Source organism: Zootoca vivipara, chromosome 12, assembly GCF_965207765.1.
Source record: "Zootoca vivipara chromosome 12, rZooViv2.hap1.1, whole genome shotgun sequence".
Lineage (NCBI taxonomy): Eukaryota > Metazoa > Chordata > Lepidosauria > Squamata > Lacertidae > Zootoca > Zootoca vivipara.
Window position 1 is genome coordinate 8,480,635 of NC_142595.1, and position 23,969 is coordinate 8,504,603.

A 23,969-nucleotide genomic window follows, 5' to 3' on the forward strand; every position below is an offset into this window, starting at 1 on the left:
TCCTTCATTGAAGCCCATTTATACATCTAGGTACCAAACTTCACATATCCAGCAATCAAGTGATCTTTGTGCAAGCCACATCCAATTGGCTGGTTTCTTGTCCATTGCAAAGCATTTCTATTGCAAGAGCACAGAACGCTGGGATGATACCTGCATGGTTTGATATTCCCTTGCTCTGCTGCTTTTTTTGGTAGCTGCAATAACTGAAACATGAAACAGCCAAGCTTTCTGCTATTATCCAAATCCTGAACACACTGCCCCAGGTGTGTGGGTGGCAAAATGGGCGCAGGGCCTTTTCTGTAGTGGTACCTTGTCTCTAAGACACGCTCCCTGGCAAGGTCTTGCACCTTTCTTTGAGGCAACAGGTGAAGACCATCAGACTCTTAACATGATTGCTTTTTTTCTGCTGCTGGTTTGCCATTGCTCTGCTTTTCTTTTTACTGCATTTTTATATTTGACACCTTCCGCACGTGTGTGAAAAGGCAAGATACGAAGGTTCTAAATGAATAAAAATGAATCACGAGTGCAGCCTTTTCAAAGCCACACCAAGCAAATGATACCCTGCAATTTGAATATCTGGCATTGCTGGAAAGAAACTTGGAGCAGGATTTAAAGTGGGGGTCAAGTCAATAAACATAATTGAAAGCCAAGGGCTTTGTTTGCTTCGATGCCAAGCACACCTTCAGCTGTTGAGACATATGCCTATTGATAAGATGTTGGCAACCTATGCCCATTGACTGCAATGAAGTAAACTCCTGTTGCCATGGCAGTTGAGGGGGGGCAAGACTGTTCGCTATAACTGGATAACATGATAATAGCACCCAGTACCTTGCTAGTCCTGCCAACCTAGCAGTTCGAAAGCACGTCAAAATGCAAGTAGATAAATAGGAACCGCTACAGCGGGAAGGTAAACGGCGTTTCCATGTGCTGCTCTGGTTTGCCAGAAGCGGCTTTGTCATGCTGGCCACATGACCTGGAAGCTATACGCCGGCTCCCTCGGCCAATAATGTGAGATGAGCGCGCAACCCCAGAGTCGGTCACGACTGGACCTAATGGTCAGGGGTCCCTTTACCTTTACCTTGCTAGTGGTCACTTTTGTCCAAAACACACCAAAAAGAGGGAGCACATCTTTTGTTGGGGTTCATATCCTCATGGACAGTCACACAAGTCAGGAATTGCAACAGACTTTAAGGTACACTGAATGTTCAAATATAGGCTGGTTGATCTCATCCTCGGCTCATGGAGCACTTTGTCCTAATAAATAACACCAAACAGGTGTCAAGCTCCGTCTCACCTGCCGTAGCCTTAAAAACTATGTTTCGGGCTGGAAAGAATCTGCTTGCTTTATGAACATGCTCCTTTTTATGTGCAAGCAGAGAAGCATTCTCAAATTGTTGTATAAAGTTCACCAAGGGTTTAAATTATGCTGGTTGTGTCATTAGTGGGTTATATCATCCTGTCATGAGCCATGAGTTAATGTTCAGGTGCTTTGTGTCGTTAAAACAATGCAAGCTGAGTTTTAAAGCCAAGAACCGCTGCAACACTGGACCTTGGATAAGGAGGAGATATTTTCCTTGGATTTCCTTTGCACAAGTGTGCTTGTGACAGTAGCATCCAAGCATCGCTTTCTCTAGACTCATGGAAACACATTCATTTGCATCTTTATGTATTAGATGTTCATTACAGGATTACTACCGAAAGAGGGCTATGGTAATTCATAAGGGGATCTTAACATCCTGGGACAAACAGTCCCAAGTGAAATAAATGGAAGTTTTTGTTTGCTTTACACAGAGCTTGGCTTTATTTGGGGTTTGCCAATGGGTGTGTTCCTCTGCTCCCCCCCTCCCAGGCCATTGTTTCAAATTTCTAAACAAGAACTCACACAGAGGGAAAGCAAACGAAAGGATTATAACAAATGCAAAGTAAGCAAGGAATGCTTTGAGATAGGAAGCGCCCACAGCTTAGGTTGCAAATAGTAAAAACACATGGTTCGGTATCTAAAAAACAACAACAACCCAACAAGAAAGCAGTTCTAGGGCAATGTATTCTTTTATTATAAATTTAGAATGAATGACCAATGAAAAAGGATCACAATGGAGTACCAAGAAAGCTCATGTATCAAAAAATTTTTTAGCAGCATTTCAACAGTCCTAGGGCTCCCAACATTCTCCAAGCGTGACCTCCTCAAGCTCACTCCAGTAAATCCAACCTGGACACTGTTACAAGTAGCAAGTCGAGGAGCAAAATCCTCTGGGAAGTGCTCATTTATGAGCCCAATAGAAAAAAAAACGGGAATTGCTCGAGAACACAGATTCATTTCAACAAGGCTTCCCAAAAGGTTCCCATAGCAAGGGGAACCGGATTCAATCCACTGTCTGCCAGGTTAATACGGTCCCTTTATACTAGTAAATATTTTTTTTGGGGGGGGGGGGGGTTCCATCAATGTGTATCTACCAAATTATGACAAATTGCAGTCCTAGGGCCAGAGACCTTGTAGGCCTCTTCAGTAGTGTCTTCATATGACTGGCAGACTAGGATGCCTCTTCAAAAAGAGACAACACGTTTCTGAGTATCGGGCACTGCCTTTAGCAGTTCCGAAGCTGTCGCAATGTGATTTTCCCCAGGCACCCTTGGCAATGTCCTAAGTGCCAGGCAACAGAAGGAGACTCCACACTGCAGCTCCTTCCTCTGCGAGCACTGAACTGGCACAGAGAACAACTGTAGCTTAGATTCCTTCCGCATGTTCCGACACTTGACCAGAAATGGCTCTTGTATTCACTCCTCCTCCAGTTATGAGGGTAACTGTAGTATAAAAATCTTAACCACCAAACACTGTCCATTGACTGTTGGTTAGCACCCCAAGCTATCCTAGATTGCTCCCTTTCAGAAACTGGGCATAACACCGCCAATCTACACGTTACGGTTGACACTGGATGCATCAGGAAAAAGCAATGCAAAAGCTATCTGAAACCCCATCTTTCTCCCCCACGCCCCTTGAGCTTGCTGATGGATGGCTGTTTTGAGAGCAGAATTGGACCTATATACAAGGGGTGGAAAATACTTGTTTGATTTGAGGTTTGACACATAACGAAGCTGAGCTTTTTCTAAAATCCTTTGTGGGTTATTATTTTTTTATATAGACTGTAGCAGTGCAAGACTTTACCTGCTACAGTAAAACATGAGCGATGCTATCCTGGCTTTGCTGGTGGCTGACTGGTAGAAAATAACTTTAATTAGAAAGTTAAATGGGTTGCAGGGTGAGGGGGGGAGGGAGGGAGGGAGGGAGGGAGGGAGGGAGGGAGGGAGGGAGGGAGGGAGAGAGAGAGAGAGAGAGAGAGAGAGAGAGAGAGAGAGAGAGAGAGAGAGAGAGAGAGAGAAACAGCACACAGATAGACAAATATAATACTGACAAGCTATCCCTCCTTCTTTGGTACTTTCTAAACTTTCTTATCCAAAATATATGAGGGAAATGCACCATTAAAAAGTTACATATTTGTAAGTATTTACAAATTCAATGTCCATACAGTATTATACACAACAATATGATATGAACAGAGTTTTTGCCAATGTACTTCTGCAGTTTGCTTCCAGTATCATTGAACAGCACTTTTTTTTTTTTTACAAAAAAGAATCTCATCTTTTCGCACATTGCTTCATCATTTATCAAACTGATAAAACACATCCCAGGTTCTTTTAAAAGATTTTTAAAAAATGGCTACTGAATGATACATTATGTACAAATTTTACTAGGGATTATGTTCTAGGCAATTATTTTCACCTCACTTATAACTTAAGGTAGTGTCACCTACTGTAAGCATATATATATATTTCTTTAATACATAAGAAAACGGCACCACATGTTATGTCACCAATGACACAGATGTTATGTACAGCAGATGTTAGATTCTGACGGCAAATCCTTGCTGATTAGCTGTTACTGCATGGTTTAAATAGGGAGGGGAGAGCTTTGCTTCTTTTATCTCAGAGGCACCCCCTTCTTCCATGGAAGGAGCAGCGATGTCAGACGTACGGCAGGATGGCGTACATGAAGAGAGCCATGATGGCAGCGCTGAACAAGCCAGCCACGGGAACAGTCACAAACCAGGCGACAAAGATATTGCGGAAGAGGTGCCAGTCAACAGCCTTCTTGGAGCGTATCCAACCAACGGCAACCACAGAACCAACCTTGGAAGTTTGAGAAGGAACTCAGAATTAAAGGCATCTTAACATGGGCAACAGATGCTTTATGGCCTGGAGTCCATAAATTTGGGTTTGCTTTTAGTAGCCAGCTATTATCTGTGATCACCGTCGCCCTACCATCCCCCTCTGGCATGTAAGACGATTCGGGGGAAGGGCTGGGTCAAACCACGCTTTGGAGGCACGCGGAAGCAGCAGAAGGTGCACCAAGTTATCTCCAAAGCCTGGGCACTAAGCAAGATCAATCCCTTTCACGAGTTGCATGAATCCCAGGCATGAAAACAAGATGCTTAATCCCCCTCCATTTTCTTTGCAATGCAAGCCTCCCACTTTGAACTGTGTATCCCCAGGGACTTGCAATTGCCAGATAGACTTGTGGCAACTGCTGACCAACCAGCAAACAAATTTATGGACCCCTATCTATGACAAAACCAATGCCAGTCAGCTGAAACCCAGAATTACAAAGTATCTGAAATTGGAATTCCTGCTTCCTTTTCACACAGGAGAAGAGCTCTACATGAATTTATCACACAAACTGAAAACTATTTGGGATGGGACAGGGAAACTATTAGTGCCTTGCATAATCTGGATTCCATGGCAGTTCTTATTCTTATTATTCCTAGCTTTCCATGACATTCTCTTTAATTTAAGGCCTATGATAGCAGTTATTGAGGCATGGCCCCTTTCAAGGGAAAGGCTAACCATTACAAATAAGAGAATCAACCGTGTTTTATGTGTTTAAAGTAATATATGTTGCTTTTCAGGGCGAACCATTTCCAAAGCAACTTAACAAGGTAATTTAAACATGAAACGATTTTAAACACTAAGCAAAAAAAAAACCACTCAGTAACAAAAACTACAACTAGCAAGTTATAACAAATAAAATGCCTAGAAGTTTGCTACACATGGCATAGAAAGTAGCAATTAATTATGTGGCAGAACATAGGAAATTGGTGGTAAAGCTGGATTCCATAAGCGAAGAGTAGATGGTTTGAGTGGTTTGAGGCTGGAGCTTAGATATTTTTTTCCAGCTTTGAGCCCCATCCTGGAAAGAACAAGAGTTATTTTTCTAGCAAGCTGCAAATCTAGTGTTCTTCCATCCCTCCTATTGGGACATTATCTCAGATATGCCAAAGGGGCTGACAAATCTTCTATCACTCTGGCAAAGAGAAGCATGTGTTTTTCCTGTTCTGATCACTGCCATTTTAGGGCTTGCCTGAAGCTGTTCTCTGGAAGAAGGCTTCTAATACAATACATTTGCTCAAAAGAATAACTATGTTTTTGCGTCTTAAATAATGGATTGTGATTCGTCTTATGTGAGCAACTGCCATTTATTTTAACTGCTTAACCCAATTTCCCTTCTAAGTGCCATTAAGTCCACAGTTTGTTTCCTTGTATTGCCAAGGTTTTCCTCTTATGACCCTACATTTCTCCCTAAGGGCTGAGTACAACTGAGACACTATCATGTTCTGCCTTCCACTTTTCAGAGAGCATCTGGAGAAGAGATTCTGCAAACAAGAGGAAGCCATTTGTGAAAGGAAGGACACTAAATAAGAATGCATCGTATTGCCATCCAAGCAAATTTGGAGCTGGCTGGAATTGACTGATCAGATGCACCAAATTAAGTGATACAGTAACATACAGAATTATCTGAAACAACACATTTGGTTGCTCTCACATATATGAAGCTGCCTTAGAAACAGATACTGGTCCATCTGGCCTTCTTTGACTGCAACCAGCAAGGCCTCAAGCAGAAAGAAGTAATTCTCAGCCCAACTATCCAAGATCTTTCTTAGCTGGAAATGGCAGAGACTAAATCAAGGACCTCTTAGATGCAGCACATGTGCTTACTACTAAGCTATGGTTCTCCTCAAAAGGGATGCAGTAGGGAAAACCACATTTTCTTACTATAATGACTGTCCACAGATTTGAACATTGCTGAATTAATATAAGAAATGCCCATATATCCTATAGTGGCAATGGCAGCTATATAAAAATAAAAACTATATCAGGATAATGACTGCTTCACTTCTATATCCCTTCTGCCTCCTGAAGAGTCTGTGCAAATAAAAAGGCATACCCCCCTCTGTTAAAATATTCTAGAGCAGGCATCCCCAAACTTCGGCCCTCCAGATGTTTTGGACTACAATTCCCATCATCCCTGACCACTGGTCCTCTTAGCTAGGGATCATGGGAGTTGTAGGCCAAAACATCTGGAGGGCCGCAGTTTGGGGATGCCTGTTCTAGAGATTTATGGTTTGTCAGATAAATTACTAGGATGCAACAATCCAAAGGATTAATTCAATCCAATTAGTGTTGGTGGCATAGCTCAGTCTTAGTAACCAAGAGTTAGTCATACGACTATCTCTGATCAAATCAGTTCTGAAAACCACAAGTCTGATCATAGTAACAGTAAGAAATTACTGGCTAACATTCAACGTCTATAATAAATGTCTTTTCCCCCTTGTCAGTCATTGCCCCTAGACCGGAAGATAAAAATGAATAGTTACGAACATGCTTTGTTCTTCATTTTGCCTGGGGAAGTTTCACCTGATCCATTCCAGAACAGGACCTACACCCACCAGCAGGAATCATGTGTGCAAATGCAAGGCTGTGCTCACATGACGATTGCTGACACTAGTGCAGCAACACTGGAACTTTTATCTGTGCAGGCACCAGGCAAAGTGGTGAGTGAGCAGTGATAATGTTTAGGATTACAAGAGTTCTGTGTGCCCTGCAGCCTTCCAAGACCATTTAAGTTATCCTGTTGCTCTTAGGTGCAGCAGAAAACACGGTTCTGTCACCAATGCGGATGTAAAATTCAATTGCTAGTCCAGATGGCTTCTGTACATGGAATCTTTGCCTGGATTGTGGGATGGGGTTGGCTTCTGTTTACAAAATTGTAGGGGTGTGGTAGCACTCTTTTCTAGCCCTGAAGGTAATGGGCATGTGACTGTAATCATGGTATCTAAAAACATTGTTTAACTCAACCTGATATTACAATATTTTGCAATCTTCTTCAAGGAGAATAGTGATATGTTCATACATGAACTGTTATCAGCTCCTAGAGATTTTGTCCAGCTTTTGGCCATTCTTCTACCTCATTACTTGCTAAGGATTTTCCTTCCAGCAGATTGGTCACCCACTGCAACTCTCTTTTTTATTTGTTAGGGTGTTTTTTTATAGAGAGGGGGGAACTTGGGGGAGGAGAATTAGAGAAATGGAAAGAGGGCAGTGGTGGAGATATGATATATGCTAAAATAAAAAGGGGGCACAGGTCTGAAACCATTAAAAAAAAAGATTCAACTTATGCTGTTTTGTTTCATGAATTTTCCCAATTGTAGAGGGTATCAGTGACACTGGCATTAGTTAACCCATTTCTAAGCATTATCAAAGTTTAGCTTACTACGTTCTGATGAGAATACAGGTTAGAAAAGCAGATTAATCATTGAAAAGCTACAATCTGTATAGAGCGTCTAGTTCCGATTCGCTTGAAATCAAATACCATTTGCCTTCAGATACATGAATGCTTGGTTCTGTATTTCAATGACTTGTGATGTATACTCCTAAAATTATGCACACCACAATCCATGAAAGTTCCATATGAGAAACTGCAAATTTGGGGGAAGAAAATAAAATGTATGAAACCGTTAGTTGAAAGCTAATACTAAGAAGTTTAAGTTCATATAGAAGCAAGGATTCTAAAAATTAAGATGGTGACTGTTGCTTGTTAATACACTACAAAATGAATACTACAATGTGTTTTATAAATAGCAATAATAATAGAATATATATATTTTTCTTTTTGCTCTCTTCTTTTAAAAAAAGGAAAAAAAACCCAACATTTTGACATAGGGGGGGAATTGCAACTCATATGTTCTGTATAATTTTGTAAATAACTAAATTTCCATATTTTAATTGTTGCTTTTTTAATTTCAAAACTTGCTTGGTATATTACTTAATGAAGGCAAAATGGGGGAGGGGGGATCAGCACTTGTTATTTGTTTCTTTCTTTTCTTTAAAGATTGAGCATGTGTTTAATCGATGTGACCACTGCAGACTCCAATACCTTGCAATGAGTGGAGCTTATTGGAATACCCACATTTGAGGCTAAAAGTACGGTTAGCGCACACATTACTTCAATGCAAAATCCACTGTAAAGAAATAAAAAAAAGACAGATGGAGAATTTGAAGTGTAAGAGCGACACACAGGAAATCCCATGCCATGCATTCATCAGGAAAGTAGAAGAATGAACGATGAACAGTGTCAGAACCTCCGGACAAAGAAGGGTGCAGCAGATCAACGTTCACATGGCATGACCTGAGGAAAAAGTTCCTGCTATTCGGGGCCAACTCCACTGCGTACGGCAGCAATTTTTGGTGTACCAGTCAAGGGCAGCACAATGTAGATTTTTAGTTTGTTATTTTAATTCCAATAGGCGGGTGCTGCTTGGATTTCCTGCCTCAGGCATCAAAACGCCTCGGGCCATCCGCCCCCTACTACACTCTAAAACATTTGGGCTAGTGTCACCATTCCTAAATGTTCTCATGTGTTCCATGACCATGTGAAAACATCGAGATTAGGCAGTTCCTGGTGCACAACCCCACCGATCTTTCCTTCTGCACAAGGCCCTCTGAAATTAATGGGCAATGTAAAAGGCCAATGGTTGATGGATTGATCTTTCGGGGAACACACCACTAGGCCAAATTCCATGTGGATGCATAAGGAAGAATCTGCTAACAAGTGTTTGTAGGGGAGGGGGAATACTTTGATTCCACAGTGTGCAAAAAGGGTGACATGTCTGAGAAGGGAACCTGAGGGCTGTCCATTCAGATGAGTGGAGTGACGGGTGTGGGTGTGGGGAGAGTTCTTGGATGTGAAATGGACGTGTGCATTTCCTCATTGTGGTGTCATGCCGCTATAAACTGATCTGGGCAGCAGAGTTAAAACACGAACAGTCCAGACCGGCCTGGCTGCAGTCACATGGCAAAGGCATACCTTGCAGTGTGTAGTACTGACAGGAAGTCCAATATTGGAAGCTATCACAACTGTGAACGCCGAGGCCAACTCAATAGTGAATCCACTGCAGGAAGCATAAAAAAAACACTTCACAGTCACTCTTTCCTTAAAAAAAGTGTAATCAATCAGTCTGGGCTGATACCATGCAACATGCCAAAGTCTTACCAGCATCTTCTCCAACCGGTCCCCTCCGACTGATCTTTGGTCATTGAGTTACATTAAGTGAGAGAACAAAGAGCTGCTGAATAACAAAAACTGGACACACACATCCACATTAAATTAGCTGAGCAGCTCACTGCTACAGACAACCTATTACAGTGGTGCCTCGCTAGACGAATTTAATTCGTTCCACGGGTCAATTCGTATAACGAAAAATGCGTCTAGCGAATCCCATAGGAATGCATTGGAAATTTTTTAAAGGTTTTTTTTTGCCCATAGGAACGCATTAATTGAATTTCAATGCATTCCTATGGGAAACCGCGATTCGCTAGACGAATTTTTCATAAAACGAATTCGTCTAGCGAGGCAACCTCCACTAGAAAGAACCTTTCGTTAAGCGGAAATTTCGTTAAGCAGGGCATTCGTTAAGCGAGGCACCACTGTACTACATTCCAATAAATCATGCTCAATTAGTAAACAGGTTAGCAGCAGAGGTCTAGTATGCATTAAAAGCAAATTTAAAAAATCACAGGTTTGGTTTCTTTTTTTTAATCATTCAGAAGCACATGGAAAGCTACTTCGATTTTTTTGCCATTTCCTAATTTATGCCTCTCTATGCTATTCAGACATTGGTAGGCTATTCTGCCCAACTAGACCTCAACAATGCAAACAACATTGCCGTTAGTTTAAAGAGAGAGCTACGAACGTCACTACTCCGATCAAAACCAGAAATCATTAGGCACACATATGCTACGGCAGAGCTAGCACGAGATGCCAGGGCAATTAAATGCAGGAGATGGGCACGTACCTTGATGGCGTGATGGGTGTGAGGTCCTTCCCCATTGTTTGGATCACTCTTCTCCCCCAGACCCAGAGGCCCACGCAGATGCCAACGCCCCCGTAAAGGAGCAGCCATACGGGGGTAGGAGCTTCTTGCAGTACGCCACCCTTGTCATATATAAGCCAGAGGGCAACCAAGGGGCCAATAGCATTGCTGGAAAACATAGCAGTGAAAATATACTGTCAAATCCTAAATGCTTCACTCAATACCCTCCTAGTCACACTGAACAAGGACAGAAGAAGCTTACAAAAACAGTTGAAATAAAAAGATTTTTTAAAAAATATATTTAAAAGATCCTTTTTAAAAAAATAGAAATTTCTTTTAAATTCCTTTTTAAAAATCCTTCCAAAAATTTTTACTAAATTTTTTAAAAGAATTGTCCAGTAGTACCTTAAAGACCAACTACGTTTGTTCTGGGTATAAGCTTTCATGTGCATGCACCCTTTTTCAGATAGTCAGACCAACATGGCTACCTACCTGAACTTACAAAAACAGCCATTCACTTACAGTATTACAATTTATACCCTTCCTTGCTGCATATTGCGCCCATGGTGTTGAGACATGCTATTTTCCTCTACAACGAAATACCAGAGTGGCGCTTTCATAGACATGAAGCTACTACACAACAGAAAACTGGAGTTTTAACTTTTTCTTACGTCACAGAGATAGGACAATATGAGGGTTAATGGGCCGATCCATTGTGAACGCAGCTACCGGTAGTTTCCCAACTGGCTTCTGGATGCAATTCCAAGTGCTGGTTTTAAAACTCCAAACAGGCTGCTGCTCTGGTTACTATCTTCTCTCTCACTATACACACACCAAGATCCTCAGAAGAGACCATGTTTCATATTCCCTCTTTATCCACTATGGGGACAACAAGAAGCAGGAACCGTTTTCTCAGTTCCTGCTGCTTGCGGAGTTCAAAGGTACTCAGCTACAATCTGGTGTTTCATTGGTATCTAAAATATTTTAAAGGATACTGTTCTGTTCCTTGTCAGCTTGTGAATCACTTTGAAAAATCACAGGACAGGTGGGCTGAATATTTTTTAGTTAGCAAAATATAAGAATCAGAAGATACCCCAATGCACTTTTATGAAATACTTCCTTTGCAGTCACAACATTCACAACATACTGCAGACTATGACCACTTTTCTACATATTTTTTGCTGGCATTTATGCATTGCTAGCTTAAGCATTGTAAATCTGATACTGGGTTCCATAAGCAGAAATAAGGATGCCCCGGATTAGTCACTCACGGTTACAATGGGGTAGGTTGAAGGATATTGCATTGAAAGAGGAGAGGAGGGGAAAGTTCATGATCCCCCAGCTCCCTCCTTGAACAATTATAAACCCTAATAGCCCTGTGAGTTCTGAAGAAAGTGTACTAATACTGTCACTTCATGATACCATGTGCTTTACGGGAAATAGGTTCCTAGTTACAATTTATTTTCAGTAATTCTTAACCTGAAATTTGGGAGGAGTGGAGAGGTGAGAATAACCAGGGATGATCTGTCATTCTCTCTCTCTTTCCACACACCTAATAGCATACATTCTTTACACATTTTTCACCTTTATTTTTGGAAGATCTCTACAGCAGGGGTAGCCATTGTGGTCCCCTGCATATATTGTTGGAATACAACACCCATGAGCTCAAGTATGATTGACAGCAATTGTAGTCCAGTAACATTCAAATGTCCAGAACAAATGACCAGAACATACTAATAACCATTTGTTCCTTAGCAGGTCTTAAAATTAGGTAAATACAACCTCAGATGAACAACAACACATGTGTGTTGTCATGTGCTGCTGTTCATCTGAGGTTGTATTTACTCAATTTTAAGACGTGCTAAGGAACAGATGGTTGTTATTTTATCCTGATATGTAAAACCACAGAATTCAAAGAGGGTGTACTTTCTTTTTCCCGTGACTGTATGTGTACATCTCAAAAGAGACACATATTTGGAAATACAGATATGATACAGGAATACTTAAGGAAGTCAAGACTAGCTTCAGATTCCTATTGAATGCAGACTTGGTCACAAAACCTAGTTTCCTGCTAAACAAAACATGGGGAAACTACTATATTAATGAAATGTCTGACCAGCTTAGTGGTATAAAATCATGCTCTTGAAGGCATGCAGTGACTTGCCTAAATGTTTTTGGCCCTGGTAGCCAAAACTGGACATTTCAGAAGCACACTGATTTGATCTAGTTTTCTCTCCCCAGGGCGGAGCTGAGCACATTTTTATTCTTTACCATACTGTACAGGGATGGAAGTTCTATGTGACACGCACTTCTAAAGCACAAGCTCACAGCAAGAACACTGCAAGCCAAATATAGAATGAATAGGCCAATCACGCGTGGCCACGTGCAATATTCTATGGCACTGATTTTGCTATCTGTTACCTAATAATAGGAAAGCACAGAAAGCAAGAATTGGTTACCAGAAGAAATACATAAAATAGCCAGTATTAACGATCCAAGTTTAATGAATTAACAAGCCAAAGCTTTCTCAGGACGTTGGCAATGGAGAATGGCATGCACAGAATGCATAACCCGGGACCTGACAGCTAGATACAAGGACTAACATTGGCTATATTTAGTCTATGCACCTTGCCAAAATACACAGCTGTAACAAGGGCAGTGGCACTGTCTGACATGGTGCATAACAAGAAGGCAAGGTCTAGAAGTTAATGTTTTCTGAAAAACGGAGCCCCAGCTTTCAAATGATATAAATCTTGCGAATTTGTGCCTGACACATTCCCTAGGAGTTAAGCAGCCATCAACTTACCCAAAAAGAAAAAAAGAAACACACTAGCTGCCAACCAGAATGAAATCCTTAAACTCGAGTGACTCTTACGGCTCAGTAGGAAACAGGTTTATACTGAAATGGCGTAGAAGAAGGTTGTCAAGCAGCTTTGTTAGCAGAGTCAAGGAAATGTGGTGTTTCAATAACAACTAAACCCCAATTGCAGTTGAGCTATCAGGGCCAAGGAGGTGGATAAGCAGTTTAATTTAAAATCCAGTGTTGTACAACCTGCCGCTTACAATTTACCAGTGCCACCCAACAAGCCAAAAAACGCTTACCTAGAATGAATGCTTCCCCCCTCTATGTTAAAAATACCCCAGGTTTTGACGAGCCCATATTTTTGGCACCAGTCACTGGCCAAAGTAAAGAGCTCCTGAGATTATGTGCCTTCCACCAGGTACAAAGTTGGCCTGGCCCAAACTAATGGCCGTTTTAAATTTAAACGTCTGCATTTGTTAATTAAATAATAATAATCTCTTTAATCTTAGCTTTCTGAACTGCTCCCTCTTCCTCTTCCCTTGTATTCCTAGGCTCTTAAATGGTTTTTAATAAAACAGAGATCCAGCTCATTCAGGAGTGCCTCCTTGTTTGTTACAGGGGTGAAATCCAGGCTCCAGATCTGAAGGTGGAGCAAGAGGAGCTCTAGATGGATTCGGGGCTGCTTACAACAAAGATAGCAGCCCTTCCCCTTGGGCTGCCCCTGTAGGGTGCCATGACAAAAGCCAAGAAAAACTACCCCCTCTCTGAACTGCAGGCCTTTTAGATTTATATTTGCACAAACATTGTTTGCGAGGAATGATCCAATTACCAGGCTTGAATTGAAACAGAACACTTATTTTCATTGTTTCCCAACAGCTTGGGCTTTTGACCCTACCATCTTTCTGCTAAATTAATCCTTTAAATACTTCACAATGGTGTTATTGTATATTGTAGGGACCTGAGGGGGTGTGTGCAGTGCATCTCTATATGCTTTGCGCAAGCACACACAGCCCTTCCCCCACCCCACCCCCAGGAGACGTTTCTGTTGATAGATGCCTACCTCTGCCCAGTGCAAGGAGAGAACAGATGCGGCTCACACAACAGGGTCCAACTGCAACATCACAATTTTTCAATTAGGAGTGAATGGCAGCCTTTCAGCTTCATGGAAGAAAGTAAAAGAAACTTGGGGACAAGATTTTAGCATCCACAAGACCCTTACCATGCCATGGTTACATAAGATAAGCAGGGGAAAGAAGTCCAAGAATATAAAGACAGGCAGCTAGCTATATGCTCTGTAAGACCAAGAAAACCAAGTCAAAGAACACACATGTACTCTCAAGTTAGCCTGTGGAGCCTACTTTACAAAACAGATAGTGTGCCCTTAGCTGCTGTGCATAGCAAGGGAGGGTCAGGAATAGCAGGCAGTCTTTCAATCTACTTGCCCATGATATGTTCTGCCTCCACAGTTGGAAACAGCAATGTTTCCAATGGTAGAAACCACAGGAAGGGAGATTGCTTTTGTGCTCAGATTCTGCTTGCTGGTTTCCTACCAGCAACTGTTCAGCCGCTATAAGCACAGGATGCTGGACTAGATGGGCCATTGGCCTGATCCGGGAGGCTCTTGTTATGTCCTCGGTGCAGAACCCCCAATAAGCACCCACAAAATACAATCTGAAAGCTACTGTTCTATTTCCAAAGAACAGAGCAAATGTTGGAGGAGCCAGTGCCCAATGAATAAAACACACAACCAAAGGACACACCAACACCCAGGCAGGGCAATCATCAGCCGTGATGACTGTGGAAGTAAGAGGCTTGAGTTATCCAGGGGAATTCATCAGGTCAGGCTGCCTCCACCACAGGTATCAACTTGCCACCTGATTCATAAAGTAAACAAGCCCTCCAGTTGGTAGCTTTATTCCTAGCTGCATGGTGCTCAATGAAGAGTCTATTGCGACATTTTAAATGTCGTGGGTGGTATGAAGAAAGAAACCTAAACAGCACAAGTGAATGCAATCGCAGACACAGAAGACACCACGCAAAATCAATCATGCTCAAAATGTTGGCAGCATTACAACAGAGTACCCACTGGGTGTTCCAATTAATGCTCAGTGGGGAACTATTAAAAAAGGTGCTGTGGAAATCTGATCGCTTCTGGCTCACGCTGACGTTATGTAAGGGTAAGGTGCCAAGGATGAGGAATGTCTCAAACTGGGGCCTACAACCATAACTCTTCTGCCAGGCAGTCCCAATTTTGTGGTTCAAGGCTGCTCTCTTGACTGCAGTACTTATCTGAGTATTGTCAGCTGACCCCACAGCCTTAACAAAAACCCACAACTTTCCAGGCGAATCAGCTGCAAATCATCACTGTCCTGTTTCCCATGCTACCCTGACTGCCTGATCCAGTATGTGACCTCAAACCTATCCAGGTCTCCTGTCACTAGACCAGGGTCAGTCCAAGACAAGATTCCTCCCCCCTGGGGGAAAAAAATCATGTACAGAAAGAAGTCAACCAGACATGCTGTTGGATCCAATTTAAAACTGGCAATGGAACTGGGTCTTCCACAACACCCAAGGGCAGCAGGTTAGCTGAGGGAGAACTGGGCAGGCCGCAGGGCACACACAGCTCTACCCTCAAACCATAGGTGCCAACTCCCAGATTGAAAAATCCGGGATCGGCACCGGAAGTCACGCTGTGGCCATTTTGGAACTGGGCAGAGCAGCACCGGAAGTCGCTTCTACGCATGCTCTGCCCATTTCCAAAATGGCCGCAGCGCCAGAAATCGCTTCTGCGCATGTCCAGAGACTCCAGACATGTGCAGAAGGAGCCTCCCCGAGCCGGTAAGAATCCAGGGGATTTATGGGGTTTTTTAAAAATCCAGGTTGCCAGCGGGAAATGGCTGGAAAAACGGGGGTTTCCCGGGGAATACGGGAGACTTGGCAGCTATGCCTCAAACATCTTGCCACTGTTCCCTCACTGCTCCACCTGGTACCTGCTCCCATCCACCCATGAAAAATGCTGTAATGCTGCAGCTCTAGTGCCTACATGTAAGCATTACCTACTGGAGTGAGTGGCCTGGGCTGAAAGCCTCTGCCTGCTTGCTCAGCCAGGGGTCTCTCTTGACAGGACGTTCTGCAATGTTTCAACTAAGGCATACAGGTCTATATAACTGTACGCACTGGCCACATTTGGAATACAGCATGTACAAGCTCTGGTTATCTCATGTCAATAAGGATATTATAGAGCAGGAAACTGAACAAGAAAGCAAAGCCAATGTGACTCAGGGACTGAATAATCTTCCCTACAAGACTTAGGAGCTGGAAAACCTTTTGAGCCCAACAGACGCCTTCCCTTCCGGGCAACCTATGGAGTTGCCTCTATAGAGTAGACTGGTTTCTACAAAGCCATGCAATCCTGCCTGCTCTCCATTCCTCTGGAGTTTGAAGGCATAAATTCCAGCCAGGAAGAGGCACTCAAGGAAGGTGGGGAGCAAGGCTGGGGGAGGTTGTGGCATGGACTGAGCTCCAAGTGCCAGACAGAGTAGGGAAGGGACTTGATAGAGGCTTCTAAAACTGTGCATGGCACAGACACACACAAGTGAAGTTTGGGGAAATATTGGGGTTCTATTGGCTGCCTGAAACAGCCAACAGAATCCAGACACAAATTGTCACTCAAACAGGATGCTGATTCAGGCGTGGCAAGGCCGATGTGAAGCAACCTCAACCAGCAGGTAGCTGGAAGGAGGCAAGCCAAAACTGCACAAAAACTGCACAAGCATTTACACACTTACAAGCAAAGGGGTAGTAATGTCCAAATATGGCAATACTTCCTTCTACCAGTTTCTACTGGTTTAATCACGAGGCATAGCAACTCTCTTATCTTTCCCTCCTTCCTTTGCCCTAAACAGTTACGGCAACAGCTCTTGCATATGTGTCATTCCGTCTTTCTACCATGGTTGTCTTGCAAACACAACCTTCACATTCCAGCCTTCACCTGCTCAGCCCTTCTCTCACACATTTCAATTTTCATTCTGTAATTTCAATAATTTCTCTGACGGGAGAAACCTTTTTTTTTTTTTTGGTCTTCCACAACATTAAAGAGCTCAGAATCAGCCAAAGAACCTGATTTGCCATGCTTTCAGCATAGACAAAAGAAGCTGCTGGTTCACCCTGTGCTCCATTAACTTAGAAAGGGCATTTTTATCTCTTTGTGTTTTTATCAGAAAAAGCAGGGGAAATTAAGATATCACTGGGACAATCCTTGAGGGAAGCTGCAGCCACCTGGAGGAAGCGGCACTGTGATATATGCAAGTCCAGTCTCAAGAGGACTTTGCTTGCAACAGGCACAATTCCAGCTGAAAATAAAGCTACAATTCCTCACACTAGAACACAATTCAGGTCCATAAAACTGTGGAGCAGATTATAAGTAGCAAAGAAAGAGGAAGCCAGCAACCAGCCCACATCAAGGAGCATGCAGGAGGAATGCTCAGCACTCCCTATCCCCACCCACCAATCTGACAATGACCCATGGAGAACTGCCATTGCAATGGCACCTTCAGCCAAACTACACAGCTTACGGGCACACTTGGAATGAGAATGATAACACCAAAGTTGGAAGAAGAAAAATATTTCCAGTTTTCAAATGAGGCCTGAATTATTAACCTCCCGTTGCAGAGGCCAGGCTGTGGCTGAGAGAGAGCGGACTACTCGATGAGCGTGTGTCGGCTTAAATTTGAACCTGTGACTTTTTGACTCCCATTCTTAGCCACTGTGCTACACCAGATATTCCTCCTCTCTGTGAACCTTTGAGGCAGACCTTATTTGTGCACACTATGCTTCAAGCACTCATTGATATCTACAAGTGCTTTACTACAAGATTAAATCTCCACTCATTTCAGAATTGGTTCTATTTTCAAGTTTAATAGATAATTAAATGTTCTTGGGCATACGGTTGTTGCATTAATACATAATACATACAAATGTATATAAATGCTCCACAGCATTATGCAAAAGTATATCACACAAAAGTACAGCTCCTGCTTCTTCTTCACATCTTTTATGTTTATATTGTAATTGGACAAAGTTGACGTTTTTGTGCACTGCTATACGAAGAGCTATTCATGTGGTTCTCTTTTGTGATGGCAGTTTTTAGCCAAAGCTCATCCATTCCATTGTCAGTAGCACCTTCACTTTTACATAATACCTGACATATTTTATTCTTGTTTATATACGGTACCATTGTGATGAATATGTTTTAATAATGCAATGCCTTTGAGCACTGCATTAAGTGCTGCATACATTTTCATTAAATGTTGAACTATGCAAAACAGTGTATTTGATTTATTTATCAGTTGTATTAAAAATAGGCAATGAAATGTCAGCCGTACAACTGGTCTTTGCTTTTGGCTGCTATTTTCACGTTAAATAATTAACAGGGCACCTGACCATAAAACTCTAAACTTCATTGCCATGCCAAATAACTTGGGAGTGTTCCTTTACAAAGGAAGAGTAAACACTGTATAATTAACCCAGGAAGTGCCTACCCTCCAGTTGAGAACTTGGTTACAGTTCATGCTCAGAGGGATTTGAACCTCACAGCTGATTTCCCATCCGTGGCTTCATTGTTTATTTGGACTCACTCAATGAGTGAGTGCCAAAACAGAGCATGTTTCTCTGCTACTGGCATACCGTAGATTCAGGCAGGACAACCTCTCCGATGGCCCCAACTTCTGCAATGGGACTTCGGACATCATTTCTTAGCTTAATAAGTTAAGAGATGAGTAAGTTTCTTGGCCACATGCACGGACAGCCCTTTAAGCTCTTCCTTTTGGCAGGTGAGTGACCACAAAGTCCTCAATGAACTACAGCATTGTTGAGGAATCTTGTTCAGCTGGAGGCCACATTCCCTTCTGGGAACCCTTAGCAAGCAGGGCCAGAGAGAAAAGTGAGCATAGCACCAACTGCATATGTTACCTTTGTACAGTGAGCTAGTTTCTACACATGCTCACACACCACTTTCTATGCAATGTCACAGCTGACGGACACATTCCAACCAGGCAAAAGCACTCAAGGAGGGTGCAAAGCAGGGCTGGAGAGAGGGGGTGGGGACACTGGGCTGAGTCTTGAGTGCAAAATAGAGAGGCTTGGAGGGCAGCATACAGACCCGAGTCTAAGGTTTTGAAACCCATGCTTTGAAGTTGTGGTTCAATGCGCTGGCTTGCACTGGCTTGCGCTGAAGCTGTTATCCAGTGCGGACACCATACTCAATTGAAGGTTTCCTGGTTTATTTGCTTGCTGAAAGGTGGAGCGACGTGACTGTCTACGCAGACAAGAAGGCTCATTCATATCTCAGCTTATTAATCTGATATATGATGAAGCACAGGAAGTTCTAAAAACTGTAAGGCTTTGCGGTGAGCCAGAAGTGGCAAATGGGTGCGTATAAAAATCAATGGGATATGATTACAGATACCCAAAATTGGCCCAATAAAAGCAAGCCTGTTGTACAAGCTCCGCTTCATTAAAAACAGAATGGATTTGTGGGGAGTGCAAGAAGCAACCTCTTGGATTACAACAGGCTATTTGTTTACAGTAGCTGTTTTTTGTTTCTATGCACAATACAACTAAGCCTGCCTAGGAGGTTATTTTCCAAGGCACTGAACCGACATGTGCCTGGCAACGTTCTCCTAATTTATGAACAACAAAACTGGCCAGCAACTTGGTAAAACTTGCTGAAAATGTACTGTATTTTTCAGTGTATAACATGCTCCCGTGTATAACGCAATCCCTATTTTTTGAGACTCCAAATTAAGAAAATGGGGGGAGATTGCCCAGAGCTGTTAAGCTTTTTTGGGGGGGGGGTTGCCTAGGGTTGTAGAGCTGTTTTGGGGGAGGGATTGCCCACAATTTTTGAGCTTTTTGGTTGGGGGGGGAGAGAATGTGACTTGTTGAGCTCACCCGCCTGACCGCAGCTGCCAATCACACACCTCACAGAAGACAACATTCATCTGACCAATCGCCGCCAGCAGCCACAAATCGCCCGGCCAATTGCCGCAACAACAGCCAATCCCAAACAGCCCTTGGCACATGCACCAATCACCGCTGTATATCTCCTACTCGCAGCTACGAACAATCACCCATCCCCCCTATGCACTACCCGTGTATTTTAAAAAAGGTAAAAGGACCCCTGACAGTTAAGTCCAGTTGCCGATGACTCAGTTGCAGCGCTCATCTCATTTTACAGGCCGAGTGAGCCGGCATTTGTCCGCAGACAGTTTTTCTGGGTCATGTGGCCAGCATGACTGAGCCGCTTCTGGCGCAACAGAACACCGAAACCAGAGCAGTGCATGGAAACGCCGTTTACCTTCCCGCTGGAGTGGTACCTATTTATCTACTTGCACTTTTTGGTGTGCTTTTGAACTGCTAGGTTGGCAGGAGCTGGGACTGAGCAACGGGAGCTCACCCCAGTGTGGGGATTTGAACCACCGACCTTCTGATCGGCAAACCCAAGAGGCTCAGTGGTTTAGACCACAGCGCTACCCATGTCCCCTACCCATGTATAAGGCAACCCCAAATTTTAAACAATATTTTAAAATAAAAAACCCTCATACACAGAAAAATACAGTACTCCGCAAATAGAGCTGATAAATTCTAGCTAGACCTGTACATAAGCAATATGGCACCAAGAGGGAAGATGAAATCCAGCATAAAGCCAACAAAAACAGTTCAGACTTGGAGCCCTCAATCTCAGGTACATGGGTTTCATTTCTGTACTTGTTCTTCACACAAATGGAGGATTTACACACAGTGTGAGGATACAGCCATAGATCCAGGAACTTTTTGAGCAATGCCTGCTTTTTAAAACAGATCAGCATTACTAAGATTCTGCAGCAGATTTTACCTTGTTGGACTGCTGGAACAGACAACAGAATTTTTAAATGATGACATCGTTCACCTATGCAAGCTCTCCTCACTTACCTGACATCATTGCCTCCGTGAGCAAACGATCCAAAGCAAGCTGTGAGGATCTGAAGAAAGTGAAAGAGGAGGTGAACCTGTGAGGAGTCCCTCTCATCTTTCTCGTCTTCTGCAAGGTCTTCAGGGGGGTGGCTAGGATCTACTAACTCAGATGCCAGCTTCATCTCCACGCCACCTTCGTCAGCTTCAATTTCTGCTTCTGCCACGGCGTTGCAGTAGCTGGAGTAGCTGTCGTAACGAACCCTCTTTTTGGAATAGGAAACCGTGTCTGTAACTAGCTTTTCGCTATCTTCTGGGGTTGACGTATCAGCAGCCTTGAAGGACGAATGTACTGGCACCCCACAGATGGCAGCGGTGTAGCAAGTGTAACTATTGTTGCGCCGCAGCAGTTTGTAGTTGTTTTCTTGCGTAGGCCGGTTGTCGCTGCCTCTGTCCAGGTGTATTTTGTGCAGTAAGTCTTTATACAATCCCGAGTCTTTGTGCACAGTGTGATACACATGAATATCGCTCTTCATGTGGCCGTCAAAATTAAAGGTGCCATTGGAAATAGGAGATTTCACCATAGTCTGTGTCATTGAAAAAGCTCTTCCTAAAACAGCAAAGAAAAGTATTTTTTTTCCAGAGAAAGCTAAAGACCTAAAGGCAACAGAACAGTGAAACTCCAAAGAAATATCACTCTTTTTATAATTTGTATGAGCATTTATGCTCCATCAGAGCATATTTGCTGCTCCAAGTCCACTTTCTCCTGACCAAATTGGCCAGAGAGACGTAGGGAGAGAACCCCAGAATATTCAGAGGAATCCACGCTAGTCAAAGAGTTGGAAAGTGGCCTTCAGGAATGATCAAGCCAAGTACTTTGTTGCTTGGGAAACAGACTGAGGCTCTTTCCTCGCCAACTGCCAACACCTTCTTGTCTTGGACTCCAACATCAGCCAGCCACTCTGGGTTGAATGTCAGAAGAAAGAAACCCTTCTATTAACCTGTCGTAGCCACCCACCTTTCCCCAATTGATTTATCCTCCCCAATTTCTCTTGTCTTTACCTTCAGATTATAAGTCTGCAGGCAGGAACCATGTTATTTCAAGTTATCAATTTAGGTGTAATAATAACATAAATAACTGCATATGGAGAGCCATTGCAGTATAGCAGTTAGAGTGTTGGACTAGGACCTTGGGAGACCAGGGTTCAAATCCCCAGGCAGCTATGAAGCTCACTGGGTGACCTTGGGGCAATCACTACCTCTCACCCTAACCTACCTCACAAGGCTGTTGTGATAATTAAATGGGGGGGACACCATGTACACCACCTTGAGCTCATTAAAGGAAAGGGTGGGGAATAAATGCAATAAACAAACAAACAAATAAATATTTATTCCTGTTCAGCTACTGGAGTAAAATACTCTCAATCTTTGAAAACAAAGACTTGTCTATTGGTGAAACATAGTTCGGTATCTCAAATATTAAGATGCCACTTAAAAATTCAGCCAAAATATTATGTCATTTCTATTGTTCATTACCAGTATATCAGAAATTGATTTGACAGCAGCCTTAAATGCATCACCCACTAAGAGAAACTGTGGTAAACGAACAGGTAGCTATTTGAGAAGACAATACACAATTACAGTGTAGCATACAACTGTGTGCTGTTCTTTAAAAAAACTGCTATGCATAAGCACACAGAAAAAGAGCATGAGCAATTATCCCAAAAAGCAAAATGAAACCATATACTCTCTCTTTTTATTCACCCTGTACATCAAAAAAGTTGGGGTGGGAAGGGGTTTTGCACAGAAGGGAACTGCCCACTAGATATCAGCAGGCAGCAACATGAAAACAGAGAAAATAATTTATGTGCTCTTGGTTTCTCACCATATGGCACACGGGGATGGCTTCCATTTGCTATATTATCTGATACACCAGCCTCTTCTGTTCCAGAGGCAGTAAGAGGAATAGTACTTTCATCACTTGCTTTGGCACCAGGAAGTTCTTTAAAGACAGGTGTATCTTCATCTTGTATTTTGTCAAGGCTTTCGTCAGATATCTTTGATAATGCCCCTTCTTTCTTTAACCGACCTAGGGAAAATACAGAGTTTTTATAAGGATGGGTTAATTATCCACTCAACAGAAATAACTAGCATCACTTAAATAAATGAACTGACTGCTTTGCTCTTTTGTCAAGAAACCCAGAAAGTTGCCCACATCTGTAAGATTAAACTCCCTCCAGAGACCAAGGAAACAGAACATTTCCTTCCACCTACACATCCATCTAATTTAGATCACTAAATCTTAAAATTCTGTTCTACACTTCCTTGAGCTCAAAGCAGCCTAGCTGTTCTAGATAAATAAAATACCTTGGCTGAATGGGATTTCTGTTTCTCAAGTATCATTTCCCCCATTTGTCACACAGTAAGTAATTTTTGGAAATAAGTTACGTTTCAAAGGTATTTAAGATACGAAATAGGAATCTCATGGGGGGGGTTGTTTTTGTTTTTTAAAAAGTATGACGTCACAGTGAGCTTTTATACTTTGAATCATGGCCTGCATTTTTAAAACACAACAACTAAAAACCAAAATGTCATGCTATGCAAGACATAAAAAGGTCATCGGTCAGAGTTATATTTAAAGCATCACTATTCTAGAAAACAACACTGGAATGGTATTTCCTCAGACATGGGATTTAAAATTACACACATTTTGACCTCCCTCATCCCCCAATACATACTTGCTATTTTTCTTTTCATCCACGGACACACAAATATCCACACTAAGATAGCGAATATTACTGATACACCAATTGATATTAGCGCTATTGCCCACATAGGAAGAACGATTCCTAGGACTGAAAAAAGAAACAAAATCACATCCTTCCATATTGGTTTTGTAACATTTACCATAACATTTTTTTTGCCCAGTGCTGAGGGGGAAGTGGCAATGATGTGACTTCACACCAGCGCATCAGACTCATCAACATGCTTTAGTACTGCCTCTTTCGAACCTA

At 42.6% G+C, this 23,969-nt stretch overlaps 1 protein-coding gene across 5 annotated transcripts in view; it reads right to left on the reverse strand.

The window, feature by feature from the left end:
• Window positions 1-2,424: 2,424 nt before the first annotated feature.
• Window positions 2,425-23,969, reverse strand: part of SLC20A2 (solute carrier family 20 member 2) — a 78,706-nt gene continuing 57,161 nt past the window's right edge. For 3 of the 5 annotated variants that reach the window (XM_035134319.3, XM_035134321.3, XM_088656179.1), the window contains exons 6-11: window positions 23,694-23,810; window positions 22,841-23,044; window positions 20,977-21,565; window positions 10,185-10,370; window positions 9,197-9,281; window positions 2,425-4,185 (exon numbers count right to left, since the gene is read on the reverse strand). In XM_035134319.3, coding sequence (XP_034990210.1) covers window positions 4,021-4,185; window positions 9,197-9,281; window positions 10,185-10,370; window positions 20,977-21,565; window positions 22,841-23,044; window positions 23,694-23,810 — 1,346 coding nt within the window. In that variant the 3' untranslated portion in view covers window positions 2,425-4,020. The remainder of the gene's footprint in view (window positions 4,186-9,196; window positions 9,282-10,184; window positions 10,371-20,976; window positions 21,566-22,840; window positions 23,045-23,693; window positions 23,811-23,969) is intronic. The other 2 variants (XM_088656180.1, XM_088656181.1) reach the window with 1 other exon arrangement.